Source organism: Balaenoptera borealis, assembly GCF_965194805.1.
Source record: "Balaenoptera borealis genome assembly, chromosome: 15".
In the NCBI taxonomy this organism is placed as follows: domain Eukaryota; kingdom Metazoa; phylum Chordata; class Mammalia; order Artiodactyla; family Balaenopteridae; genus Balaenoptera; species Balaenoptera borealis.
In genome coordinates this window covers 12,796,099-12,818,509 of record NC_138871.1, presented here as the reverse complement: position 1 = coordinate 12,818,509, position 22,411 = coordinate 12,796,099, and the positions used below count along the sequence as shown (strand labels likewise).

The 22,411-nt window shown below is 45.9% G+C and overlaps 1 protein-coding gene across 2 annotated transcripts in view; it reads left to right on the top strand.

The window, feature by feature from the left end:
* Positions 1–22,411, top strand: part of RPIA (ribose 5-phosphate isomerase A) — a 33,194-nt gene that overhangs the window by 2,226 nt on the left and 8,557 nt on the right. For both annotated transcript variants that reach the window (XM_082357887.1, XM_082357888.1), the window contains exons 2-6: positions 3,987–4,047; positions 6,200–6,255; positions 18,221–18,280; positions 20,487–20,551; positions 21,794–21,862. In XM_082357887.1, the coding sequence (XP_082214013.1) occupies positions 3,987–4,047; positions 6,200–6,255; positions 18,221–18,280; positions 20,487–20,551; positions 21,794–21,862 (311 nt within the window). The remainder of the gene's footprint in view (positions 1–3,986; positions 4,048–6,199; positions 6,256–18,220; positions 18,281–20,486; positions 20,552–21,793; positions 21,863–22,411) is intronic.

Here is a 22,411-nt window from a genome sequence, read left to right as displayed (position 1 = left end):
GCATAGTCCGGTACCTAACTGTCAAGGCTTAGCTGCTCTCTCCAGGGGGTATCCTTTTTTCCACCTAAGGCCAAGTTTTCCTTTAGCACTTTGTGTCTTGAAGTTGTTCACTTGTTACACAACTCAGGTTTGGCTGCTCACCCCTCCAAAGACAAGTGTTGGTTGGAAAGAAAAGGTTACTTTATTCTGGAGGCGGGCAACCTGGGGAGAAGGCAGACTCCAAGAATCAACTCCAGGGGAGAAAGGGGAAGTTAATCGCAGTTAATCATTTGTGGAGGGGGGGTTCAGAGTCTTATCTTCCACTGAGTGCAGACTTTCTTCTGATTGGTTGATGGTGAGGTAACTGGGTGATGTTTAGCCCGAAGTCTTGCACCCAGTCTGAATTTACTGTCTTCCACCTGGGTGGGGCCTTAGTTTCTGTAGAAGAACTCAGAGTTGTATTGTTTTGTATATTCCTTGAGCGGGAACCAGGACCTTGGCTGTTGCAGCACCATTGTTTCTTGACTGCTCCTGCCTTGTTTCTGCAGTCCCTTCCTTCCCTGATTAGCAACTGTTTGAATCTGCCCTTTGGAACTCAGGGGAGGTCAAGGAGGCTGAAAGAAGCCTATTTCCTACAAGCAAGAAACAAAGGACACGGAAAGGATTTGTACGGGAGGACCCCATAGGGTCCTGCTCCGTTTCATACTCACTTGTGTAAGTTTATCAAGCTAGGCTGTGTGCGAGGTCCTGTTGGTTCCACCTTTGGAATGTTCTTAGAACTGACCCTTCCTATTGACCTGCCGACTTTCCCGGTTTAGGCTCTCCTCGTGGCCGGCCAGAAGATTGCAGTTGCCCTTATCTTGTCCCCTCTGTCGAACACCCAAGTGGTGCATTATCCTCTTCTGAAGCTTTAATCTACTCTTGTCACTGTGCCCCTCAGGTGGCCTCATCCTAACCTCCATATGACACATCAGGAGCATCTACTGTAAACCAGTACTGAGGCAGGTGGAGGGGATACACAGATAAGAGGCTCTGGTTCTTGTCCTTACGCCCACAGTCTTGTTTCCTTCTCTGCTCCCTTCTCTCCCAGGTACCAGCACATTGGAAAGGACAGACTACTGGCATAGAGTGTGTGTTTTAATATCACAACCCTTGACCAAGAGTGCTTTTTCTTGTCTGCTGCTTTTGCCTATTAAAATCATATATGTCCTTCAGGGTTTGGTTCAAAGGCCATTCTTCCTTTCAGTTTTTCCTTAGCCTTGTAGGGGAAGCAGTTCTCCCCTTTAATTCTGTAGCACTCCATACCTCTTAGGTGCCTTATACCTCTTTATGACCTAGTTATGTGTATGTGTGTCTCCCAGTTCCCTGAAGGGTGAGCTTCTGGAGGGTAGTTAACCTTGTTTTCATTCAGTGTTGGTCACAGTGGGGCCTTCCCAGTAAATGCTTGATGAGTTGTGTGGAGTGTGGACACAAATGTGGAGGTTGTGGGGTGAATCTCCCTAGTCCATTGGTGACTACTTGCATTTCTGGGTGGGAGGAAAACTTGGAGAGTTCTCAGCTGAAGCCTCTGGATAGCCACCCGGGACTCAGGTGTGCCTGTTGCAGGCTGGGTCACCATGCAGGGCCATGCTCTCCTGAAGGTCCCTAGCCTCCTTTGTTTTCTTTGGAGCCTGGGCTTAGCTTTTTGGCTGGCTTAGCTTGGAGAAGTTGGTGGGCAGTGGTTCCAGTTGGTCAACAGAAGAGGTTACCCCAGTGGACAAGGTGACCCGAGTTGTGCTGTTGCGCGTACGGCCTGTTGTCAAGTATTGCCGTCAGGAGAAGCCTGCTCCTCCAGCAGCCTTCTGCTGTTGGGGCACCTCTGTTTGGCTTTGGCTGGTACACTGATTCTTGGCCAGTCATTTGATTGCAGGGTAGCAGGACCACAGGGTTGAAGAGCTTTGGGCCTGGCAGGCCTGTGCAATTCCTGGCCTCTTGCGAAAGCCGAGGGAGGAGCCTTGCACAGAGCTTGTGTGACTCACCCAAGTTCATCTGTGTGCCACCTGCCTGCCGGGTGACATGAGTATATGGCAGAGTATGGTAATGAGGAATCTGACAGTTGAATTACTGTATAGCTAGAGCTCTCAGCTTCAGGTTGGGTGGGAAGGTCAGGTTGAGCCTACCTAGTCAAGACATTTCCTCGTTACTTGAAGGTTTGTACATTTTCTGATATTCAGCTATTTTGTGTTGTGATGCAGCATTTACTGGTCTTGAAGACCTTGCTATTGAGGTTTCCCAAGTAGCTAAACGGCTGTTGGATGCATTGCCTTCTTGAGGGCGTCATCACAGGTGAAATCCTGACCTAGCACAAGCTCTGTTTTAAGGCCCCTTGGTGTTATTTGGTGACTTTGAAACTTTGAGCAAAGGCACACACCCCTGTAGGATCAGATACTACCTGCAGATTCCAGCATTTCATTGAAAGTATGTCTAATAATCTCTTGCTCATTTCTAAGTCTTAAATTTTTCCTTAGGGTGTTGAGTTCATCTCTAAAGTGGGGCTAAGGGCCTTGAGGTCACAAGGGGTTGTTGCGAGATTTGACTTATATTAACATTTATGAATCTTCTTAGAAGCTGCTTAACAGATGATATTAAGCTTTGGCTTGTAGCTGTTTTGCCCTAAACAGGCAGGAGATTACTCCCAGGAAGTTGCTTAGGAACCAAGCTTCACATTAGTTCCTGTTTGTACTCTGACCTTGTTTTGCTGTTTGTGGTCTAACTGACCTTGGCTGGGCCCCTACTCTGCCCCTGGTCTACTCTGAGGTACCTTCCCCCTTTTCTTAAGATGATAGGCTCAGTAGTATGATGCCTGTTTCTTCTCCTTTGTACTCAAGGAGTGGCTTCCTATATGGCAGATGAAGACTATTTCTCATGTTCCCACCTGAGCCTTCACCCTCTCCCCATTTTCTCTGAAGCAGGCTTGTGCAAAATGAGGACCCCTTGGGATCAGTCGGACAGAGTTGATGTGATTTGCTATTCAAGGTTGCTTCAGACTCTCTTCTGTTGACTTTGGTTGGCGCTCTGGATGGTAGGCTTGATGTGTCTCTGAGGTTCGCTGTGATGCCACCAACTTGATGGGGACTGTGGTCAGTCCCTTCTTTTAGATGTTAAACTTGTGTGAAAAGTCGCTGAAGCCAGAAACCTCTGTTTTCTGCTCTTAACGTTCAGCCGGGCTCTGTTTTTCTCCTAGGGTCTTTCCTTTCTGATCGTGCTCCTGGGGATGGCCAAAAATCGTTCAGCGTTCCTCTGCAGGCCATTTCTGTGAGGCTGACTTAAGTTGCTCTACGTTGTAAAGAAGCCAAATCTCTTGTGTTGATAGGAGGTAGGGAGTGTTCAAAATGAGACAACAGACCCAAAATGGAGTCGCTTATGCCAAGCCCCGCATCACCAAACAATACCTAATTACACTTTTGGCTCTCCCAGAAATGGAATCTTAGTATGGAATCTTAGCTCAGTCAATCAGGAATCACCTGATCAGCACTATTGAGGTCATCTGCCTGGTAGACCCCTGCCGTCCCCTAAAGGGAAGTAACCTTACAATAACCAGCTTGCTTTTTTGCCCAGTATAACTTCCTTGTCCCCACTTGCTTCTTGCTCTAAAAGTCTTAATTTTGTACAGCTCCTCAGAGCTCCCTTCTGCCTGCTAGATTGAGTGCTGCCCAATTCAAATTGATTTTTGCTGAAATAAATGCTTAAAAATTTTAATAGGCTTCAGTTTATCTTTTCACAGGAGGAAATGGTGATGTCATTGTCAGGGATGAAAGGAGGAGGGCTCTGCTGATAAATTGCCACTGGGCACCAGGACAAAGTACAGCTTTGAGGTTCAGTGATTATGTTTCTGTGGGCACAGTACCTTGCACCCGAGTTGGTGAATTGCTGTTCCTAATAATTTTATAGCTCTAGGAAGTGGGCTGGAGAAGGGAGTAAAGCATGGTATTAATAAGTTTTGGATTTCCCTCCTCCTTTTTTTGCAGAATAACCAAGTGCTGGGAATTGGGAGTGGTTCTACAATTGTCCACGCTGTGCAGCGAATAGGTACGTTTTCAGGCTGACTCCTGGATGTTTGTGTGGGGTGACAGGGGTGGGGACATAGAGGAGAGGGAGGAAGCAGCGCGCAGCTTGGCACCAGCATTGTGGAGCCTGTGGTCAGGTGAGTGTTTCTGCTCTTCTCTGAGTGGGATTCTTGGGGTTTTGGGGTTGGCAAATTTGGGGTTGCCCTGGCTTTGTTTACTCTGCTGAGCTGGGTGAGGAGCTGACTTAGGGTGAGGTCTCTGCAGAATCTTAATTGTCATCAGGGGTGTGTGCGTGTGGCCTCATGGATCCTGAGGCAGGCAAACCCTCTAAAGCCCGCGGTTTCTCAAGCAAACAAATCGAGGTCGGCCAGGCCAGCGCAGGCTTGGCCTGTCCGTGACCCTGCAGTTGGTGGCTGGCTCTGCAGATGCTGACTTCATTCTGATGTGGGTGTCTCTGGGCTCAGGAAAGGCTCAAGAATTATCAACCCCGGTGGCTGCTGGACAGGTTTGACCGCCCTGCTCTTGTTTGTGAGAACAGAGCCCAGAGGAGAGGCTTGCCTGAATGTGGATCTCCTCTGGTAGGTGCCAAGGGGCTGTGCTCAGGGCACAAAGCCCAGGAATGCTTTGTCTTTAAGGAATGACTGTGGTGCAGGTGTGATGGCTTCTGAAAGCCTCAGTGTTGCCCACCCTTCTGCCTCATCACTGAGTATGTGAAGGATTTTAGGGCACAGGGATTACTGTGGATTTCATAATAGTGGCATCTGAATCTCCCAAGGTGTACACCCAGTGATTAAGGAGACTTGAAATTTTTAATAAGGCAGTTTTTCCCTGTCGACTGAAAAAAAATGCACAACCTCAAAGTTGAGAATTATGTTTTGTGTGTGTGTGTGTGTGTGTTTTTTTTTTTTTTTTGGCCATGCTGTGTTGCTTGTGGGATCTTAGTTCCCCGACCAGGGATCAAACCTGCACCCCCTGCAGTGGAAGTGCGGAGTCCTAAACCACTGGACCGCCAGAGAATTCCCCAAGAATTATGTTTTATTTGGGGGTGTTACTGAGGACTTAAGCCTGAGATACCACCTCCCAGATAGCTCTGAGGGACTGTTGAAGAGCCAGGACATATAGGAGTTTTTGCCAAAAAACCCCGAGCAGTCGAACATCAAAAGATTACCGTTAATTAAAGAAAAACCAGACATCTCAAGTTAATGAATGTAGTGCTTTCCTATGTATGGGAAGGTGCAAGGGTCTGGGCTTAATGAAATTATTCCTTTGATGTGCACCTTAATCTAGAGCCAGTATCCTGTTTTTTCTGTCCTGAATCCTCTCGGGTGCACCGCCTGGGGGCAGCTGCAGTGGCTGAGGGCTTGATGGCTGCGGCATCCTTTGTTCACTGAAATGACAGGAGACGTTCTTTGTCTGCATCCCTTAAGACTTTCCTTTTTGGTTTTTGGTTTTTTTTGGCCGCACCATGCGGCTTGTGGGATCTTAGTTCCCCGACCAGGGGGTTGAACCCATGCCCCAGTAGTGAAAGCGCCGAGTCCTAACCACTGGACCGCCAGGGAATTCCCAAGACTTTTCTTTTTGTTTAAATCAAGTTTTCCCGAAAGGTACAAATCCAAAGTGAATAAATAAACCCTCTTTAACCACCCTCTGGGGTCTATAAATGATTATATTTTTTTACTAACTGTAAAAGTCAAATTCTAGCTTTTCTCTGTAAAAGCCTATATAGGGAAGTAGTTAAGACTGGCACTAGACTGCCTGGGATCAGATCCCAGTTCTGCCGTTTGTTAACTGTGTACCAGTTACTTTGCCTCTCTGTGCCTCAGTTTCCTCATCTGTAAAGTGGGGATAGTAATTGTAAGTTATCTTTGGGTTACTGGATTAAAAGAGTTCATGTGTACAAAATTCTTTGAATATTGCCACGCACATACTAGCAAACCCTGACGTTGCTCTTTCTGTGGTTAATACTTACCTCCTTAGGCTTTTTTGTCCCTGTCTAGTGACATGTGAAGGCTGTTTACCAACTTTTCAGCAAGGGTGGGGACATAGAATGAAAGGGACATTTCAGTGGGGGGAGGGGTTGGACCTTTTCTGTTGGATTTGAGCAAATGTGAGTACAACAAGGAAAATAAGGTGAGGAGAGAGAAAAACCACCAACGCGGCTTTTGTCTCCACAGCTGAAAGAGTGAAACAAGAGAATCTGAACCTCGTCTGTATTCCCACTTCCTTCCAGGTATGTCCTGCTTTCCATTCTGCATCTTGGCAGTTGCCGCTGAATCTTCTGGGTCCCTGAGGATATAGGGGTGTGGCTCTGGGTTGTGTACCAGGGTTGTTCTGGGTGAGAAAGCCAGGAGCAGGAGAGCAGTTGATTGACTGGAGATTGCTCCTCGGAAGCATGGTTTTTTTTTTAAATGTAAAGCATTTTTCCCTTTACTTTTTTTTTTTTTTTTTTTGGCTTTATTTATTTATTTTTGGCTGAGTTGGGTCTTTGTTGCTCTGCGTGGGCTTTCCGTAGTTGCAGCAAGCGGGGGTTACTCTTCGCTGCAGTACACAGGCTTCTCATTGCGGTGGCTTCTCTTCTTTCGTAGCATGGGCTCCAGGCGTGCGAGCTTCAGTAGTTGTGGCACGTGGACTCAGTAGTCGTGGCTCGCGGGCTCTAGAGCGCAGGCTCAGCAGCTGTGGCACACGGGCCCAGCTGCTCTGTGGCATGTGGGATCTTCCTGGACCAGGGATCGAACCCGTGTCCCCTGCACTGGCAGGCGGATTCTTAACCACTGCGCCACCAGGGAAGCCCGGAAGCATGGTTTTAGACGTGAATATTTTAGTATATCTTGTATTAGGCACCATGGAGTATGTAGAGATAACCACGTGGTCTCCGTCCTCAAGGAATATTATCTCCATTTATAGATGAAAAAACTGAGGTTAAAGGGCATTAAGTGATGCGTTAGAAATGCAAGTGCAGTAGTTTGAGTCCGTGTCTCATGCTGTTTCACCATAAAATAGTAGGGGCTGATGAAGGAAAGCAATGGAGCCAGTTAAATACAGGGAGAGATAAGGGAATAGTAGACTTCAGGAAAGGAGGGAAGAGAGGTGCCTAGATAGAGCCCCATCCCTCACCTGGCTGTCGTGGGGAGGGTAGGTGTGTCGTCTCTCTTTGGCTTCATCGCGGGGATCCTGTGAATTGGGGTTAAAGGTTGGCATTGCTGGTGATTTGTGCTCCTGTGATGTTGTGGACACGGTTTTGGACAGCTGGGTCTTAAGAAACTCTCAGTCCTGGAGGCAGGATGTGTCAGGTGTGTGACCCAACCTGTCAGAGTAGGGAGTGGAGGAGGGATTCCAGGTAGGCAGGATAGGAAGTTAGGATAGTGCACACTGTCAGAGCTGTTTTGAAGTTAAATCTCTTGGAGGCTCTGACAAGCTGCCCGGACACCCAGGGAACTGAAGACAATACCATAATTCCTGCTTCAGGCTAGAAAAGGAGTGGTTTCACCTGGACTTTCTTGCTTTTGAAATCCTCATGTTCTGAGGAGATGCTCTTAAAGTCAGAGGGGCTGTGATGGGTTGCCTTGCCCTTGAAAAAGCTAAGTGTCTGATTTTTCCAAGTGACTTGATCATCTAGTATTTTTATTTCTTGTTTAATAAAATTATTTGATAATTGGTGCTTATTTTTAATTAAAGTTATCCATACACATAGATTGAAGAATCAAATAATTCAAGTCATTTTATTAAAAAATAAGACACTCCCTTCACACCCTCCCCCACTCCTGACCACCACCATTTCTTGCTCTTTAGATGGACATACCTTTAAAACTCTTTTAGCTGATTGGGTATCTGCTCCAAAGTCTGGAGACTACATGCTTTTCTTGCCATTTAAATTTTTTTTTTCAACTTGAGGTAATAATTCCATGCTGAATGGACGCAGGGAAGACGAGCATTCGGTTATCTCTTCCCTCCTTGCTCTCGCAGGTCAGACACCCTTCTCCTAGTCTTCAGTACAGTTACGCTTTGGTGAGGCCTCACTCAGTGTTTACAGAATTGTGGTGTCCAAGCTACAGCTGAACTGTGCAGTCAGCTATGATTACGCTTCCTTACCTGCTCATTATTTTGTTTTCCTGAAAGTTAAGTAAATGATGCCTTTGTTTTTTCCACTTCCTTGGTTGTCTGCGTACTCCTTACTAATTCAACCCCAAACTCTTACCTGGATGGAAAATCTCACCTCGTTCTGGCCCAGGGGATATGCTACTCCCGTCAGCTTCATCTTCTTGGTACTCTGGTTGGTAGCAGCTGCCCTCGGCTGTTGTCTTGGGATCTCCCTTTGCGGTCAGGAACTTTCCTTTTCTGTCTCCTCTTTTGGATCATCCTGTTCCTCCTCACTACTCCCCCATACCCTTTGGTTTCGTTTCCTTCAGTTTCGGTGAATCACGTCCTTTAGGTAGCTATCCAAGTGCACGGGATGCAAACTTGTCGGCACTTTGGATGTCTGAAAATGTCTTTAGCCCCTCTGGAAGTCAGTTATTTGGATAGAGAATTATTTTTTTAAAAAAATATTTATTATTTATTTATTTGGTTGCTCCGGGTCTTAGTTGTGGTGGCAGACGGGCTCCTTAGTTGTGGCTCGCCCGCTCCTTAGTTGTGGCATGCGAACTCTTAGTTGCGGCACACGTGTGGGATCTAGTTCCCTGAGCAGGGATTGAACCTGGGCCCCCTGAATTGGGAGCGTGGAGTCTTAACCACTGCGCCACCAGGGAAGTGCCCTGGGTAGAGAATTCTGTGCTAAATCACTTCTTAGTACTCTGTTGTATCTTCTGGCTTTTTTTTTTTTTTTTTTTTGGCTGTACTGCACAGCCTGCAGAATCTTAGTTCCCCGACCAGGGATGGAACCCGTGCCCCCTGCAGTGGAAGCGCAGAGCCCTAACCACTGGACTGCCAGGGAAGTCCCTCTTCTGGCTTTCAATTTGCTGTTGAGGAGCTTGTTGCCATTCTGATTCTTGATCCTTTGTATAAAACCTATTTTTCATTCTCTCTGAACTCCTACACCCTTATATTATCTTTTCTTTGTCTCCAGTGTTCTGAAATTTCACCATGCTGTGTCTTGGTGTGGGTTTATTTTTGTCCACTATGCTGGGCGCTTGCTGGGACATGTCATTCTACAAATTCACACTCTTCAATTTGGGGGATTTTTTTCCCCCTATTATTCCTTTAATTTTCTTTTCTCTGTTTTCTCTGGTCTTTCCTTTTAGGGTACTTGTTAATGTCCTTGGTGCTTGTGGCCTGTTTTGTCCTTTTGTCTTTTCAGCTTTACCTTTTTCTAACCCTTCTATTGAGCTTTCTTTGCTCTCATGTATTTAATTTCAAATAACTCTTTTTTTTATTGTTCTCTGAAAAGTTTTTTTGTTTTTGTTTTATGGGTGCAGTTTTTTTCAATTGCTTCTCTTAGCTCCCTGAGGATGTTAATACTTTTGTTTTTGTTTTAGGATTTCTTCTCCTATATCTCTTTTCTCAAAGTTTTTTTCTTTTTTTTTTTTTTTTTTACAGTTTGTTGGAGGTATAATTTACATAGAAAATTTACTCTTTTTTTAATATCTATAAAAATTTATTTATTTATTTATTTATGTATGGCTGAGTTGGGTTTTTGTTGCTGTGTGCGGGCTTTCTCTAGTTGCTGTGAGCAGGAGCTACTCTTCATTGTGGTGCGCAGGCTTCTCATTGCGGTGACTTCTCTTGTTGCGGAGCGCGGGCTCTGGGCGCACAGGCTTCAGTAGTTGTGGCACGCGGGCTTCAGTAGTTGTGGCTCGTGGGCTCTAGAGCGCAGGCTCAGTAGTTGTGGCACACGGGCTCAGTTGCTCCGCGGCATGTGGGATCTTCCCGGACCAGGGCTCGAACCTGTGTCCCCTGCATTGGCAGGCGGATTCTTAACCACTGCGCCACTAGGGAAGCCCCCAAATTTACTCTTTTTAGCATATAGTTCTGAGTTTTGACATAGTCATGTAACAACCAACACAGTCAAATATTGTTAGAATGCTTTGTTCTTTTTTTTTTTTTTTTTTTTAATTCGAGCTCATTTTGAAGACTAGTGGACTAAGAAGCTGACCGGAAACCAGCTCTCAGGGTGAGGGTGGACCTTGCTCTCTGCCAAGAGCTTGTCTGCCAGGAGCCCTCCTGGCAGACAGATCATTGGGGAACTCCTAGTGTCAGATCATTTTTTTTTTTTCCTCTGGCTGGTCAGGTTGCCCAGAGGAGACTGCCCAGTGCCCTTTTAGGAGGGGTATGTGTGGCTGCCTGGAGCCAAGTAAGAGAAGAGGGCTAGAAGACGTCTGTCGTTATTTGGGACATAAGCCCTGTTTTCACTGTAGTGCCTGTGGTAGATGGGGAAGAAGTGCCTGCTACATTCTGCAGTATTTCTTTGACTCTGGGCCTGATCGTGTTTTGCCAACGGGATGTGACCAAATGGCAGGCCATCAGTGGCTTGAACAGTGAGTGCTTTTGCTTTGTGGCTTGGCCCTTTTGCTGCTGAGACCATTCTGCTGCCATGTGAACAGGCCTTGACTACTCTTCTGGAGGATGAGAGGCTCTTTTAAGCCTCTGAGTCTTGGGGTAGCTGCTACACAGCAAAAGCTTGCTGATGGAGTACCCCCATCTTCAGCTGTGCCTGGCAGTTCAGTCCTGAGACCTGCTGTTTGACCTCCAGAGAATAAACATGCTGCTTTTGGGAGCAGTGGAGAAAGATGAGGAGCTATAACAGGTTCTCAAACAGGCTTTCAACCAGTCTTCCCTTTTTCACTCCCACCGTTGTGTCTGTTTTCTGAAGTTCGCAGGGCCGCTGAGTCCTTGAACCTTTTGGGAGGTTCTGTGCCGTTTATTTGGTCGCTTCTTAGCTTTTTCCAGTACTGGTTTAGGATACTGGCTTAGGATTTCTCTTTCTCGTTTCTGCCATTTACCATTGCCCATCAGTGATCTAGCTTTTAGACGTTGGTTGCTGTTTTTTCCTCTTTTTGGTTTTTCCTCTTTTTGCCATTGAGAAAAATTCCTTTATTGTATTATAGATGTAGAGAGGTTTAGGGAAGGAGCTGAGCTAAATACAGGTGTTCAATTGCTATCTTTAATTGGAAGTTTGATCTGTGTTTTTAAGGTAGCATCCTCCCAGCCCACCTATATGTTGTGGTGGTTAGTAATAACAGTGTACCCAGACTGGAAAATGCTGGCCAATTCCAGCTGATCAGGTAGAGGAGTCATTCACAGTTCACAGGACTTTAAGAAATTCACTTGTTCAGAGTTACTGTTTTTTTTTTTTTTGTTTGTTTGTTTTTTTTTTAATTTAATTTAATTTAATTTATTTATGGCTGTGTTGGGTCCTCGTTTCCATGCGAGGGCTTTTTTCTCTAGTTGCAGCAAGTGGGGGCCACTCTTCATCGCGGTGCACGGGCCTCTCACCATCACGGCCTCTCCCGTTGCGGAGCACAGGCTCCAGACGCACAGGCTCAGTAGTTGTGGCTCACGGGCCCAGTTGCTCCGCGGCATGTGGGATCCTCCCAGACCAGGGATCGAACCCGTGTCCCCTGCATTGGCAGGCGGACTCCCAACCACTGCACCACCAGGGAAGCCCCAGAGTTACTGTTTTAAGTTTCGCCAGCTGCAATCTTCCTGAAATGATTGAAAGGAAATCAAAATATTTCATGTTCTGCCTTTTAAACAAGTAAACCCATAGGTGTTTAAAGGATTTTTGTAGATTTTCCCTTTAAAGTTAAAAGCTTTTGGGAGAGAAAATTAAAAGAAAGGATTTAAAAGCCAGATCTGGTCTAGGCAAAAAAACAGTGTTTGTCCATGCTGGCTTTCAGTCTACCTCTGTTAGTTGATAGAAGGGGAAATGCAACGTTTTCAGGTATTATTGTGAAATTGATGAAAAACAGGACTGCTAGCCTGCCACATGCCACTGTCCTTGATCACATGAGGCATTTGGGGCACCAGCTGTGGGATTGCGATGAGAAGCCATTGCTTCCTGTCTTTTTTTTCCAAAAGTACAAGCTAATCATTAACTTTCCTGCTCCCTGCACTTTTAAGAGCTGAAAGAGACAGCAGTTGCTCTACACCCTCAGGAGCCCCTTAGCTTGTGAGCCTGGAGTGTCTGGTGTCTAGCAGGTACTGATCTCAGTTAAGCACCTGTGTCTGCATTACTACTGGCTGAGCCAGTGATGGGTCCATATCTCCACAGTAGGGCTGTAGTGTTGAATTCAGTGGATTCGTTTCCCAGGGCTGCCATAACAAGGAACCACAAATTGAGCGCTTAAAAAACAGAAATTTATTGCCTCTCATTTCTGGAGGCTAGATGTTGATTGCTTTAGAGGCTATGAAGGAGACTCTGTTTTGTCTTTCTCCTAGCTTCTGGTGGTTTGCTGGCAATCTTTGGCATTGCTTGGCTTGTAGGCACATATCCTTGCTCTCTGCCTTCACGTTCGCGTGGCGTTCTCCCGGTGTGCCTCTGTCTGTGTGTACAAATTGCCCTTCTAAGGACACCAGTCCTAGTGGATTAGGGCTCACCCTCATGACATTCTGACTCGATTACCTCTGTAAAGGTCCAATCGCAAAATAAGGTCACAGCCAGAGTTACTAGGAGTTAGGACTCCCACATACCTTTTTTCTTAGGGGAGCACAGTATAACCCGTAACACTCAGGGAGGACGAAGCTCCTGCCACCTGTGATGGTGACTCCTCTCCGTGTGCAGGGCCATTCGCAGGGGTCTTGTGGGGAGTCCGGTCAAAGATGGGGAGAAGGGAGGGTTGGAGGACCTGCTGGTGGAAGCAGGACTTAAGGGTCCCACCCCAGTGGGCTCTTTGAGGTCATTGTACGGGGTCCTCCACGTCGTGAAGGGGGATACAGACGATCTAAAGGGAGAACAGATCCTGTCCTTACGTTACTGCTTATTGTCTGGGAGGACAGGGGGCTTGTGGAGGAGGTTGGGGCGACCTCCCAGCCACATAACATAGACAAACGTATCTGCTGGGCTCCTTTCGTGTGCGGACTCTGGACAGGTATTGAGACAGGCAGCTGGTGGTGGTGGTGAAGAGGCAGATTTCAGTCAGCATGGTGATCACCGAGGGGTTACCTTTCTAAAGGGGTGCGAGGCTCCTTGTGCACAGCGGGTGTTACTCAGCGTTGCTCGTGCCCAGTGTGGTGCCTGGCTCTTAGCAGGCACTCTGCCTGGTGGATGAATAAATGCTACATTTATGTGTGCCATTTTTCACAAATATATGGTAGAGAAGAAGTAGAGGTAACGTGCCTTTTGGAGGAAGGAGAGCCCACTCCTCGCACAGGGGATTGGGGGCCTCCTGGAAAGCCGGGCGTGAGGGGCTGGAGTTTGGGAGGAGGCAGGGCATGTCAGGTAGAAGAGGGAATGCCAAAGAACTCCTTTTAAAATTGTCATTGTTAAAAACGTTATTAATAGCATAGTATCATTATGTAAGATGACTTCAATTCCATTTATAAGCAGAGGCCGTCCTCTCCTTTCCTTTTTCTTCTACGTTCCCTTTGTTTGCCTTATCTTCTGATTTCCTTCCTAGTCCCTAGACAGGGCAGGAGAGCAGGAGACTGTATTTCTGGTCCTCGCCCTGTCCCTAACTTAGCACTGGGACCTCTCTGGGCACCCATTTCTTTCTTAAAACAGGAGTTTGCACTAGGTAACTTGACTGAACTCAAAATAATTATTCACTCAACTATTGGCTTAACTGACCCTAACTGCTATAGGGTGAAAAGTGTATGTGAAATGTGCTCTCTGATTACAATCTAGATGGACAAACAGGACATCCTCATGAAAGAGTAACGCTGGCAAGTGGTGCAGGCAGTCTTTAAACTTAAATGTTAAATTAAAATGATATATTTATACAGGATTTTTCCCTATAGGCATCATGATAGAACAGTTTCCTGACACCCAGTTTTCATGTAATACGTTTGAATGCAGTTTAGTATTGTTTGTAAAGTAGTACATAAAATTAACAGGAACCGTAGTATATAACACAGTTTTATTTGCATGATAGAATATCACACTGCACTTTATGCAGTTCATATTATTCCAACACCATCTGTATTAGATATCTTTGCTGGAACAAATTACCCCCAAACTTAGCAGTTTAAAACGAACATTTATTAGCTCCTAGTTTCCAAGGGTCAGGAATCTGGAGCGGTTACCTGGGTGGCTCTGGCCTCGGGTCTCCGGGGAGGTTGCAGTTAAGCTCTTGGCCAGGGCTATAGGCCTCTCAGCTGTGCTTGGAGGATCTGCTTCCAACTCCATCTTGTGGGTATTGTGGGCCTTAATTCTTCACAGCCCCTGCCCCCAGGGCTGTCTCCATGTCTTCAGGGCTTGGCAGCTGGTTTCCCCCAGTGTGTGTGATAAGAGAGCGAGGGTGAGGGGGAAGGAGGGAGGGAGGGAAGGATCTTGTGGGAGCTCGCCCCCCCTGCTTTATAAACTAATCTCAGAAGTGTCTTGCTATCACCTCTGCTGTGTGCCACTGGTAACACAGAACAGCCTTGGGACGTTGTGGGCAGGGATTCCCCAAAGGCATGAATACCAAGAGGCGTGGGGGAATTTGAGGGTTCATCTTCCAGACGTTCCAAATGTTTTTATAGCCTTAGGGTCTGGAATTAGTATGGTTTCTCCAATGTTACGTTTGGAGAAACCTAGGAACTGAGAAATAATCCAAAAATACCATTTTTATTGTTGTTTTCTCCCTTCATTATATATTTCTCTTTAATAGGAGCAAAATCATGGGTTTTTTTCTTTTGAACTTTTTTCAGTCAGCATTTTATTTTAGCTTTTTATTGTGGAAAATTTCAAACTTCAAGAAGGATAAAGAATAATGTAATGAACTTCCACCTACCCATCACCCAGTTTCCACAATTATCAATTCATGGCCAATTTTGTTTCATGTGTATCTCATTCTCCTTCACCTTTGTTATTTTGAAACAAATCCCAGGCAGAGTATGATTTCATTGTATGTATTTTATTATGTCTCTCTGAAAAGTAGGGAGACTTCTAAACATCTCAACAATACTAAAAAAATTAAACAGTAACCTTTAATAGGATCAAATAAAAATCCAGGATTCAAATTTCCCCTATTGTCTTATCCTTTAAACATATTTTTTACAGTTTGTTTGAATCAGGATCCAAATAGGTCCCATATATTGCAAATCCCAGGGTCTTTGTATTTTATTGTTAGAGTCTTAGGATTTTGGATTTGAGGATTGACATTGGTCATTATCCATCTGCATCTTTTTATAGATGAGAAAACTTGCCAGGGGTCATGTGGCTGGTTCATTTAAGATTAGAACCGAGACCTTCGGATCCTACATCTCAGGTGCTTTTGACTTTAAGCAGAAAATATTTTCAAGACATGGCTTTTGAAAAAAAGTTTTCCATCCTTTAGTTCCTCTGCGTATTGTAAACAGTGGCATGAACACAGATCCTTATCACTTGAACTTGAGTGGTCAGACTGAAAGGTTCATGGTCCATTTATTCCAGCATCAAGTTCTGCTCTGGGCCCTGTGGTGGTGGTAACCTTCCCCTTCAGTCAGCCTGTGTGAAAGGCATGTCCGTAGAGTCGGTGGTGCTGACTTTTCCCACAAACATCCTAAATCTTTCCCAGTCTGGTGCTCTCAGGTGCTCTCACCTAGCCATTCCGGAGGTCCTGCCTTTACATATTCTTCTGAGTGTATGTATTCTTTTGCTTATTTTTATTCAACAGTGTAGCCTGGAAATCACTATGTATCAATTTGTAGTGATCTTCCTCAGTCTTTTTTCATACTGTTAGATATTTTTTAGAGAGTTTCTAATATTTTGTAGATTTGGCTCTTAGTTTAGGAAATTTTAAAAAACGTTAGTTCCCCCTTATCCACGGGGAATATGTTCCAAGACCCCCAGTGGATGCCTGAAACCACAGATAGCACTGAACCCTGTATACACTGTGTTTTTTCCTGTACAGCCATACCTATGATAAAGTTTAGTTGAAAATTAGGCACAGTGAGAGATTTAACAACAACTAATAATAACATAGGACAATTATAACAATACACCGTAATAAAAGTTACATGAATATGGTTTTTCTTTCTCTCAAAATATCCTACTGTACAAATTTAATGCCTTTTCCATCTTAACTAGGCACTTATGCACTGTAGTCTTGTAACTTTTGCAGTTTGAGATGTGACAGCAAAATTAGCACAAATTTCTTTTTCCTTCTTTAACTTCATGGATGGAAAATTCATTCTTACCATAGATCTTAGCAACCTCAGCATATAACTTTTTTTTCTTAATTCACTAAACTGAGAACTTTCACTTTTTCACTTAAAGAAAGCACTTTATGTCTTGTCTTTGACATATCTGAATTGCCAGCATTGCTATTGCGCTTTGGGACCATTACATTGGAGATATTGCAGGTTTGGTTCCATTCCACCATAATAAAGTGAGTATGATATAAATCGAGTCACATGAATTTTTTGGTTTCCCAGTGCATATAGAAGTTATGTTTATACTGCATCATAGTCTAGTAAATGTGCAATAGTATTATGTCTAAAAAAGCAATGTACATACCTTAATTAAAAAATATTTTATTGCTAGGGACTTCCCTGGTGGCGCAGTGGTTAGGAATCCGCCTGCCAGTGCAGGGGACAAAAGTGCGAGCTCTGGTCCGGGAGGATCCCACATGCCGTGGAGCAGCTGGGCCCGTGCGCCACAACTACTGAGCCTGCGTGCCACAACTACTGAAGCCTGTGCGCCTAGAGCCTGTGCTTCGCAACAAGAGGAGCCACCGCAATGAGAAGCCCGTGCACCACAACGAAGAGTAGCCCCCGTTCTCTGCAACTAGAGAAAGCCTGCGCACAGCAATGAAGACCCAATGCAGCTATAAATAAATAAATAAATGAATAAATAAATAAATAAATAGACTTTATTGCTAAAAAATGCCAAAACAATTACAGTAGTAACATCAAAGATCATTGATCACAGATCACAGTAACAAATATAATAACAATAATGAAAAAGTTTGAAGTATTGCGAGAATTACCAAAATGTGGCACAGAGACACAAAGTGGGCAAATGCTATTGGAGAAATTGTACCCCTAGACTCCTTGGAGTCAAGGTTGCCACAGCCTTCAACTTGTTACAAATGCAGTACCTGCAAAGTGCAGTAAAGTGAAGCACAATAAAACAAGGTATGCCTGTATTAGGTAAAGTAAGGGTTACTTGATACACAAGCACTGTGGTACTGTGACGATCAATCTGATAACTGAGATGGCTTTTAAATGACAAATAGGCAGGGTACGCTGGACAAAGGGATGAGGGCTGGACGGAGTAGATGACGAGAATTTCATCATGCTACTCAGAATGGCATGCAGTTTAAAAGTTGTGAATTGTTTGTTTCTGGAATGTTCCATTTAATGTTTTTGGATCAAGGTTGCCCCTGGGTAACTGAAACCGCGGAAGGTGAAACCTTGAATGGCCCGTTACGGGGGAGGGTGGTGGAGGGAGAGGGAACTACTGGTACTGTATTACCAGAGGCTTTAGGAGGCCATGATGCTACCTTTATTGATTTATTTACTTACTTACTTATTTATTTTTGGCTGCGTTGGGTCTTCGTTGCTGCGTGTGGGCTTTCTCTAGTTGTGGCGAGCGGGGGCTACTCTTCGTTGCGGTGCGTGGGCTTATTGCAGTGGCTTCTCTTGTTGAGGAGCACGGGCTCTAGGCAGGAGGGCTTCAGTAGTTGTGACATGCAGGCTCAGTAGTTGTGGCTCGCGGGCTCTAGAGCGCAGGCTCAGTAGTTGTGGCGCACGGGCTTAGTTGCTCTGCGGCATGTGGGATCTTCCCGGACCAGGGATCTAACCCTTGTCCCCTGCATTGGCAGGTGGATTCTTAACCACTGCACTACCAGGGAAGTCCCCCATGACATTATCTTAAGTAACAGGTCACTGAGGAGGAACTCTTAGCCTAGCACTGGAGCAGTGTTCACTATGTGCTGTTTACCTTCTTCCAGCTTCTGCAATGAATTAACTTTTGCTGTTCATGAGGCTAGATCTCCTACCTCGTGGTGGACCAGGTTGGATTTGAGAGGGAGCCTTGGTGGGACTCAGTGTCTGACACTTGAATCCAAGGGGATTCTGAGGATCCTCGCCGTCACTAAGAGTTAATGATCATGGGTGCTTTTCCCTGTCCTCCACAGGCCCGTCAGCTCATCCTGCAGTATGGTTTAACTCTCAGTGACCTGGACCGACACCCAGAGGTAAGTAGAGAGAGGCTGCTGGGTTTTTGGTCTCCTTTCTTTTTTTTTTTTTTTTTTAAATAGCTGTCACTTGTTCATGGGCTCTGGATATCTTGTTGAGTCTAGGAGAGAAGTCAGTTAGTCATACTAGCTTTTCTCCTAGGACTTTGAATATTAATCCTGGCTGAGGTCAGAAGAGAAGAGCTTGTTAATTTCTAGGACATTCCCTGTGGTTTAACCAAGAGGGCTCAGGGACCCAGGGCTTCCTGCAGCCCTCACACAGACGTATACGAGCAGGGCGGCCCTCAGAACTTATCGCTAAGTGGAGATAAGAAGCATCATCTGAGGCAGCCATGGGTCTTTGAAGACAGATTAAAATGAAGTTTTATGGTGAAGATGATTAAACACACAGGCAATCTAGAGGAGACTGAAGTTGATGAGAGTGAGGCACATGCTCACAGCTGGCATTTACTGAGCCCCGACTGTGTGCCAGTTACTATGCTAAGTGCTGGGCCTGTACTAAACCACAGTCATCCCTGGGTATCTGTGAGGGAACGGCTCCAGGACCCACTGCGAATACCAGAATCCGCAGATGCTCGACTCCCGTAGTTGGCCCTCTGTATCTGCGGTTCAGCATCTGTGGATTCAACCAACCGTGGGTCATGTAGTACTGTAGTACGTATTTAGTGGAAAAAAATCTGTATAAGTGGACCTGTGTAGTTCCAACCCATGTTGTTCAAGGGTCAACTGTATTTAAGCTCCAGTAGTCTTGAGGGTGGGTACCATTATTATCTCATTTTACAGATATGAGAAAGGCACAGAGAGGGCAAGGCATTTGCGTAAGGCCATGCTGTTTGCAAGTGGCAGAGCCTGAAAGTGAATCCAGGTGCTTCTGGCTCTAGAGGATGCTGCTTAGAAGGGTTTTGTGGGAAGAGGTAAAGTTTGAGCAGAGCTGTGAAGGCTAGGTGGCAAGGGCAGGAGAGAGCATTCCAGAGAGGGGTAGATGGGAACCATGGGAGCGGTTCCGGGCTGGCATGTGTGCGGTGCTGAGACTGGCTGGGGTGTCTAGGCCCGAGTGAGTGGAATGGGTTTGTGCACAGCAGGGGGAGGGGGAGAGGGAGAAGGAGAGGGCAAGGCTGGATTGGAAGAGTGAGGTGGGATTACGGCAGCTTGAAAGCAGACTTGGTGGTGGTCTACTAATCCACTGTGTCATGGGACATGTGGGCCACAGATGGGTTAGTAAGTACCACGGGAAGGGCTTGTTCGGAGATATCTGTGGGTAGAGCCAGGGCACAGGCTGAATCAGCTGTTCAGCGCTGTGGGGAGAGTGGTTTGGGCTGAAGGTGGGCATGAAACCCAGACAGAAAAGGTTGCCGCCTTCCAGGCCCCAGAGAGCTGCCGTGGTGCAGAGTGGGGAGGAGCATCGCAGGCTGTAACTCCATCCTTGTGAAAGGGTGGAAGCGAGGACGCCCTGTTGAAGCTTTGTAGGCCCTGTGCCAAGCAGCTTCTAACTGCGGCTTGAACTGAGTTTGCACCCTGAGGTCTTATACTACTGTTTTAAAAACCATACTTGAGGCTCCCACATTGTCTCTGCAGAGTGCCAGGAGTGACAAGAAGTGCATCTCTTTCTTGATTTCAAATTTTGAAACATGAATGAACCTATTCCCTCCTTGACTGCTTTTGGGCCTGGCAGTGGAGCTTCCTGTAAAGGGAGTGGGCAGGCCCAGACAGGTGCCTTGGTGGGTCATAGTGGGGGTACCTCAGAAAATTTCCACTTCCGTATTGCATCAGATGTGTGTCAGCATGCCAGTATTTTTGCCACATTAGTACGGAGACTTCTGAATCAGTGTTTCTCAGCCTTTTTTCCATTAATGCCCACCCCCAATGAAATTTTAATCTCACAGATATACTGTATACCTCCTTCTGTACTTGGAGGTGAAGTTACTCACGTTGAGATTGCATGCTCTCAATAATTCCAGCTCATCCACAGAGAAGCCCATCAATGAGTAAAGGGAGTGTAAAGTGGTGGATAAGAGTTGGCCCCAGGTGTGGTTCCCCTATTTGTTTCCTGGTGACCTTAGTGGAATAGCTTAACCTCTCAGAGCCTCAGTTTCCTGACTGGCTAAATAGGAAAAACTGTGCCTGGCTAATAGGGCTGCTGGGACCTGATGAGCTATTGCATGTTCAAGCTTAGTGGTTTTTGTATCTTTCCTTACCCTCAACACAGATTGACCTTGCCATCGATGGTGCTGATGAAGTAGATGCTGATCTCAATCTCATCAAGGGTGGTGGGTGAGTGTTGTGGGGATTTTTTTTTGCAGAGTATCTGCCAGTTAATCCTTAGCAAACAAAGTGGAATACAGAATAAACACATTGCCGCTGTGATGTACGTGATTTTGTCTTTCTACTCGGATGCGGATAGCATAAGGCTGTAGAACCAGCCTGGCATTTCTGGTTGTTAGTAGCAATCTGGTGACAGCAACCTGGGCCTCTTCAATGAAATTATTCATCTTAATGGGTTCTCTTTGCTGCCTTCTACTGACTCCAGCTTTAAAAAGTGTACAGGCTAAAGCAAACATATTATCAGGACTAGATTACTGGGTGTGTGGGCTCTGAGCAGTTAGTGACGTATGTATTCATTCATTTGGAAAACATTTATTGGGTGTTTCTTAGGTGTTGATTTTGGGGGGTTAGGAAGTGGTGAGTTGAAGGAGGTGAAGTCCTGGTCTCCTGGTTCTTATAATCAAGCAGACTATGGAGTGACACAAAATTTGCTTGAAATCGCACTGTGCTCTCTCCACTTTATAACCCTGGCTGTCAAATTGCAGATAGGGCAGGTTGTTCAAAGCTTGTCCTTACTTCTCCAGTTGCAGAAGCTCCGCCTCATGCCATGCTCAGATGGCTTCTCCCCAGGTACAGTGCTTCCTGGCAGATGCATCTTAGATGGGATTATGCCCGCTGCCCGACTGGGAACCATTTCTCCCAGACACAGGCTGTGTTTCCCTAGTCCATTTACTGGAAACAGCATGTCTTAGCTTGGGCTGCCATAACAAAAACCTCAGACTTAGTGACTTAAATGGAAAAATGTATTTCTCACAGTTCTGGTAGCCCTGGGCTTGCAGATGGCGGCCTTCTCAGTGCAGCCTCCTGTGGCGGAGGGAGAGAGAGTAAGAGAGCTTTCTGGTGTCTTCTTAAAAGGATATCCATCCTATCAGACCAGGGTCACACTTTAATGATCTCATTGAACCATAATTACTTCCTTAGAAACCCCATCTTCCAAGTATAGTCACATTGGGGGTTAGGGCTTCAACAGTTGAATTTTTTGGGAGGGGCAGGGACACACAAGTCAGTCCGTTGCACAGGATGATGGAGTTGAGGGGGGGGGGGTGTTCCTTTAAGAATTAAAAATTAAATTTCTCTTTAAGTGCCAGAATTGAGTGGATTTTGGTTTCCCGTATCTGACCTTAGTTCCCAAATTCAGTTTTTGTCTTACTTACCCCTGTGTTCATTTGCTGCTTCTTCCCCATCCCCCAGAGGCTGCCTGACCCAGGAGAAAATTGTGGCTGGCAATGCCAGTCGCTTCATCGTGATTGCCGATTTCAGGTACGACGTTTGGTGTTCTGAACTGTCCGCTGAGGAGGTAGATCGGACCCCAGGCTTCATTTTACAGAGGAGGAAACAGGTGGAGGGAGGGGCTCTCCTAACAGTCTGTGACGTAGCCAGTGTCGGGGAGGATTATGCTCTGCTCTCGTGCTGAAGTTAGGTGCTGCTGTTTCATGTGTCCACTGGAAGGAGGCGGAAGCAGCTCGGCACCCTTGTTAACAGAGCGCGTCCTTATTTGTCACTCGTTCGCTCCTAGCAAGGCGCCTCAGAAGAAGCAGGTCAAGCCCTGCCCCTGGGCAGTGACCCAGCGCCCCTGCAGCCTCTGGGGCCACACGTGACTTGTGTTGTGGACAGTCTTTGACCAGGCTCTCAGATTCTCCTTCAGGGAGTCTGATAGAAGGCGCTTGTGCCAGCATGTTAATTAAAAAAAAAAAAATTACAGCTGTAAATGATTATGTTCTTCACACCTGTATATGACAAGCCAGTCACATCCATCCAGGTTTTAACATTTTTGTCATATTTACTTACAAAAGCTACTGCTTTTCTTGA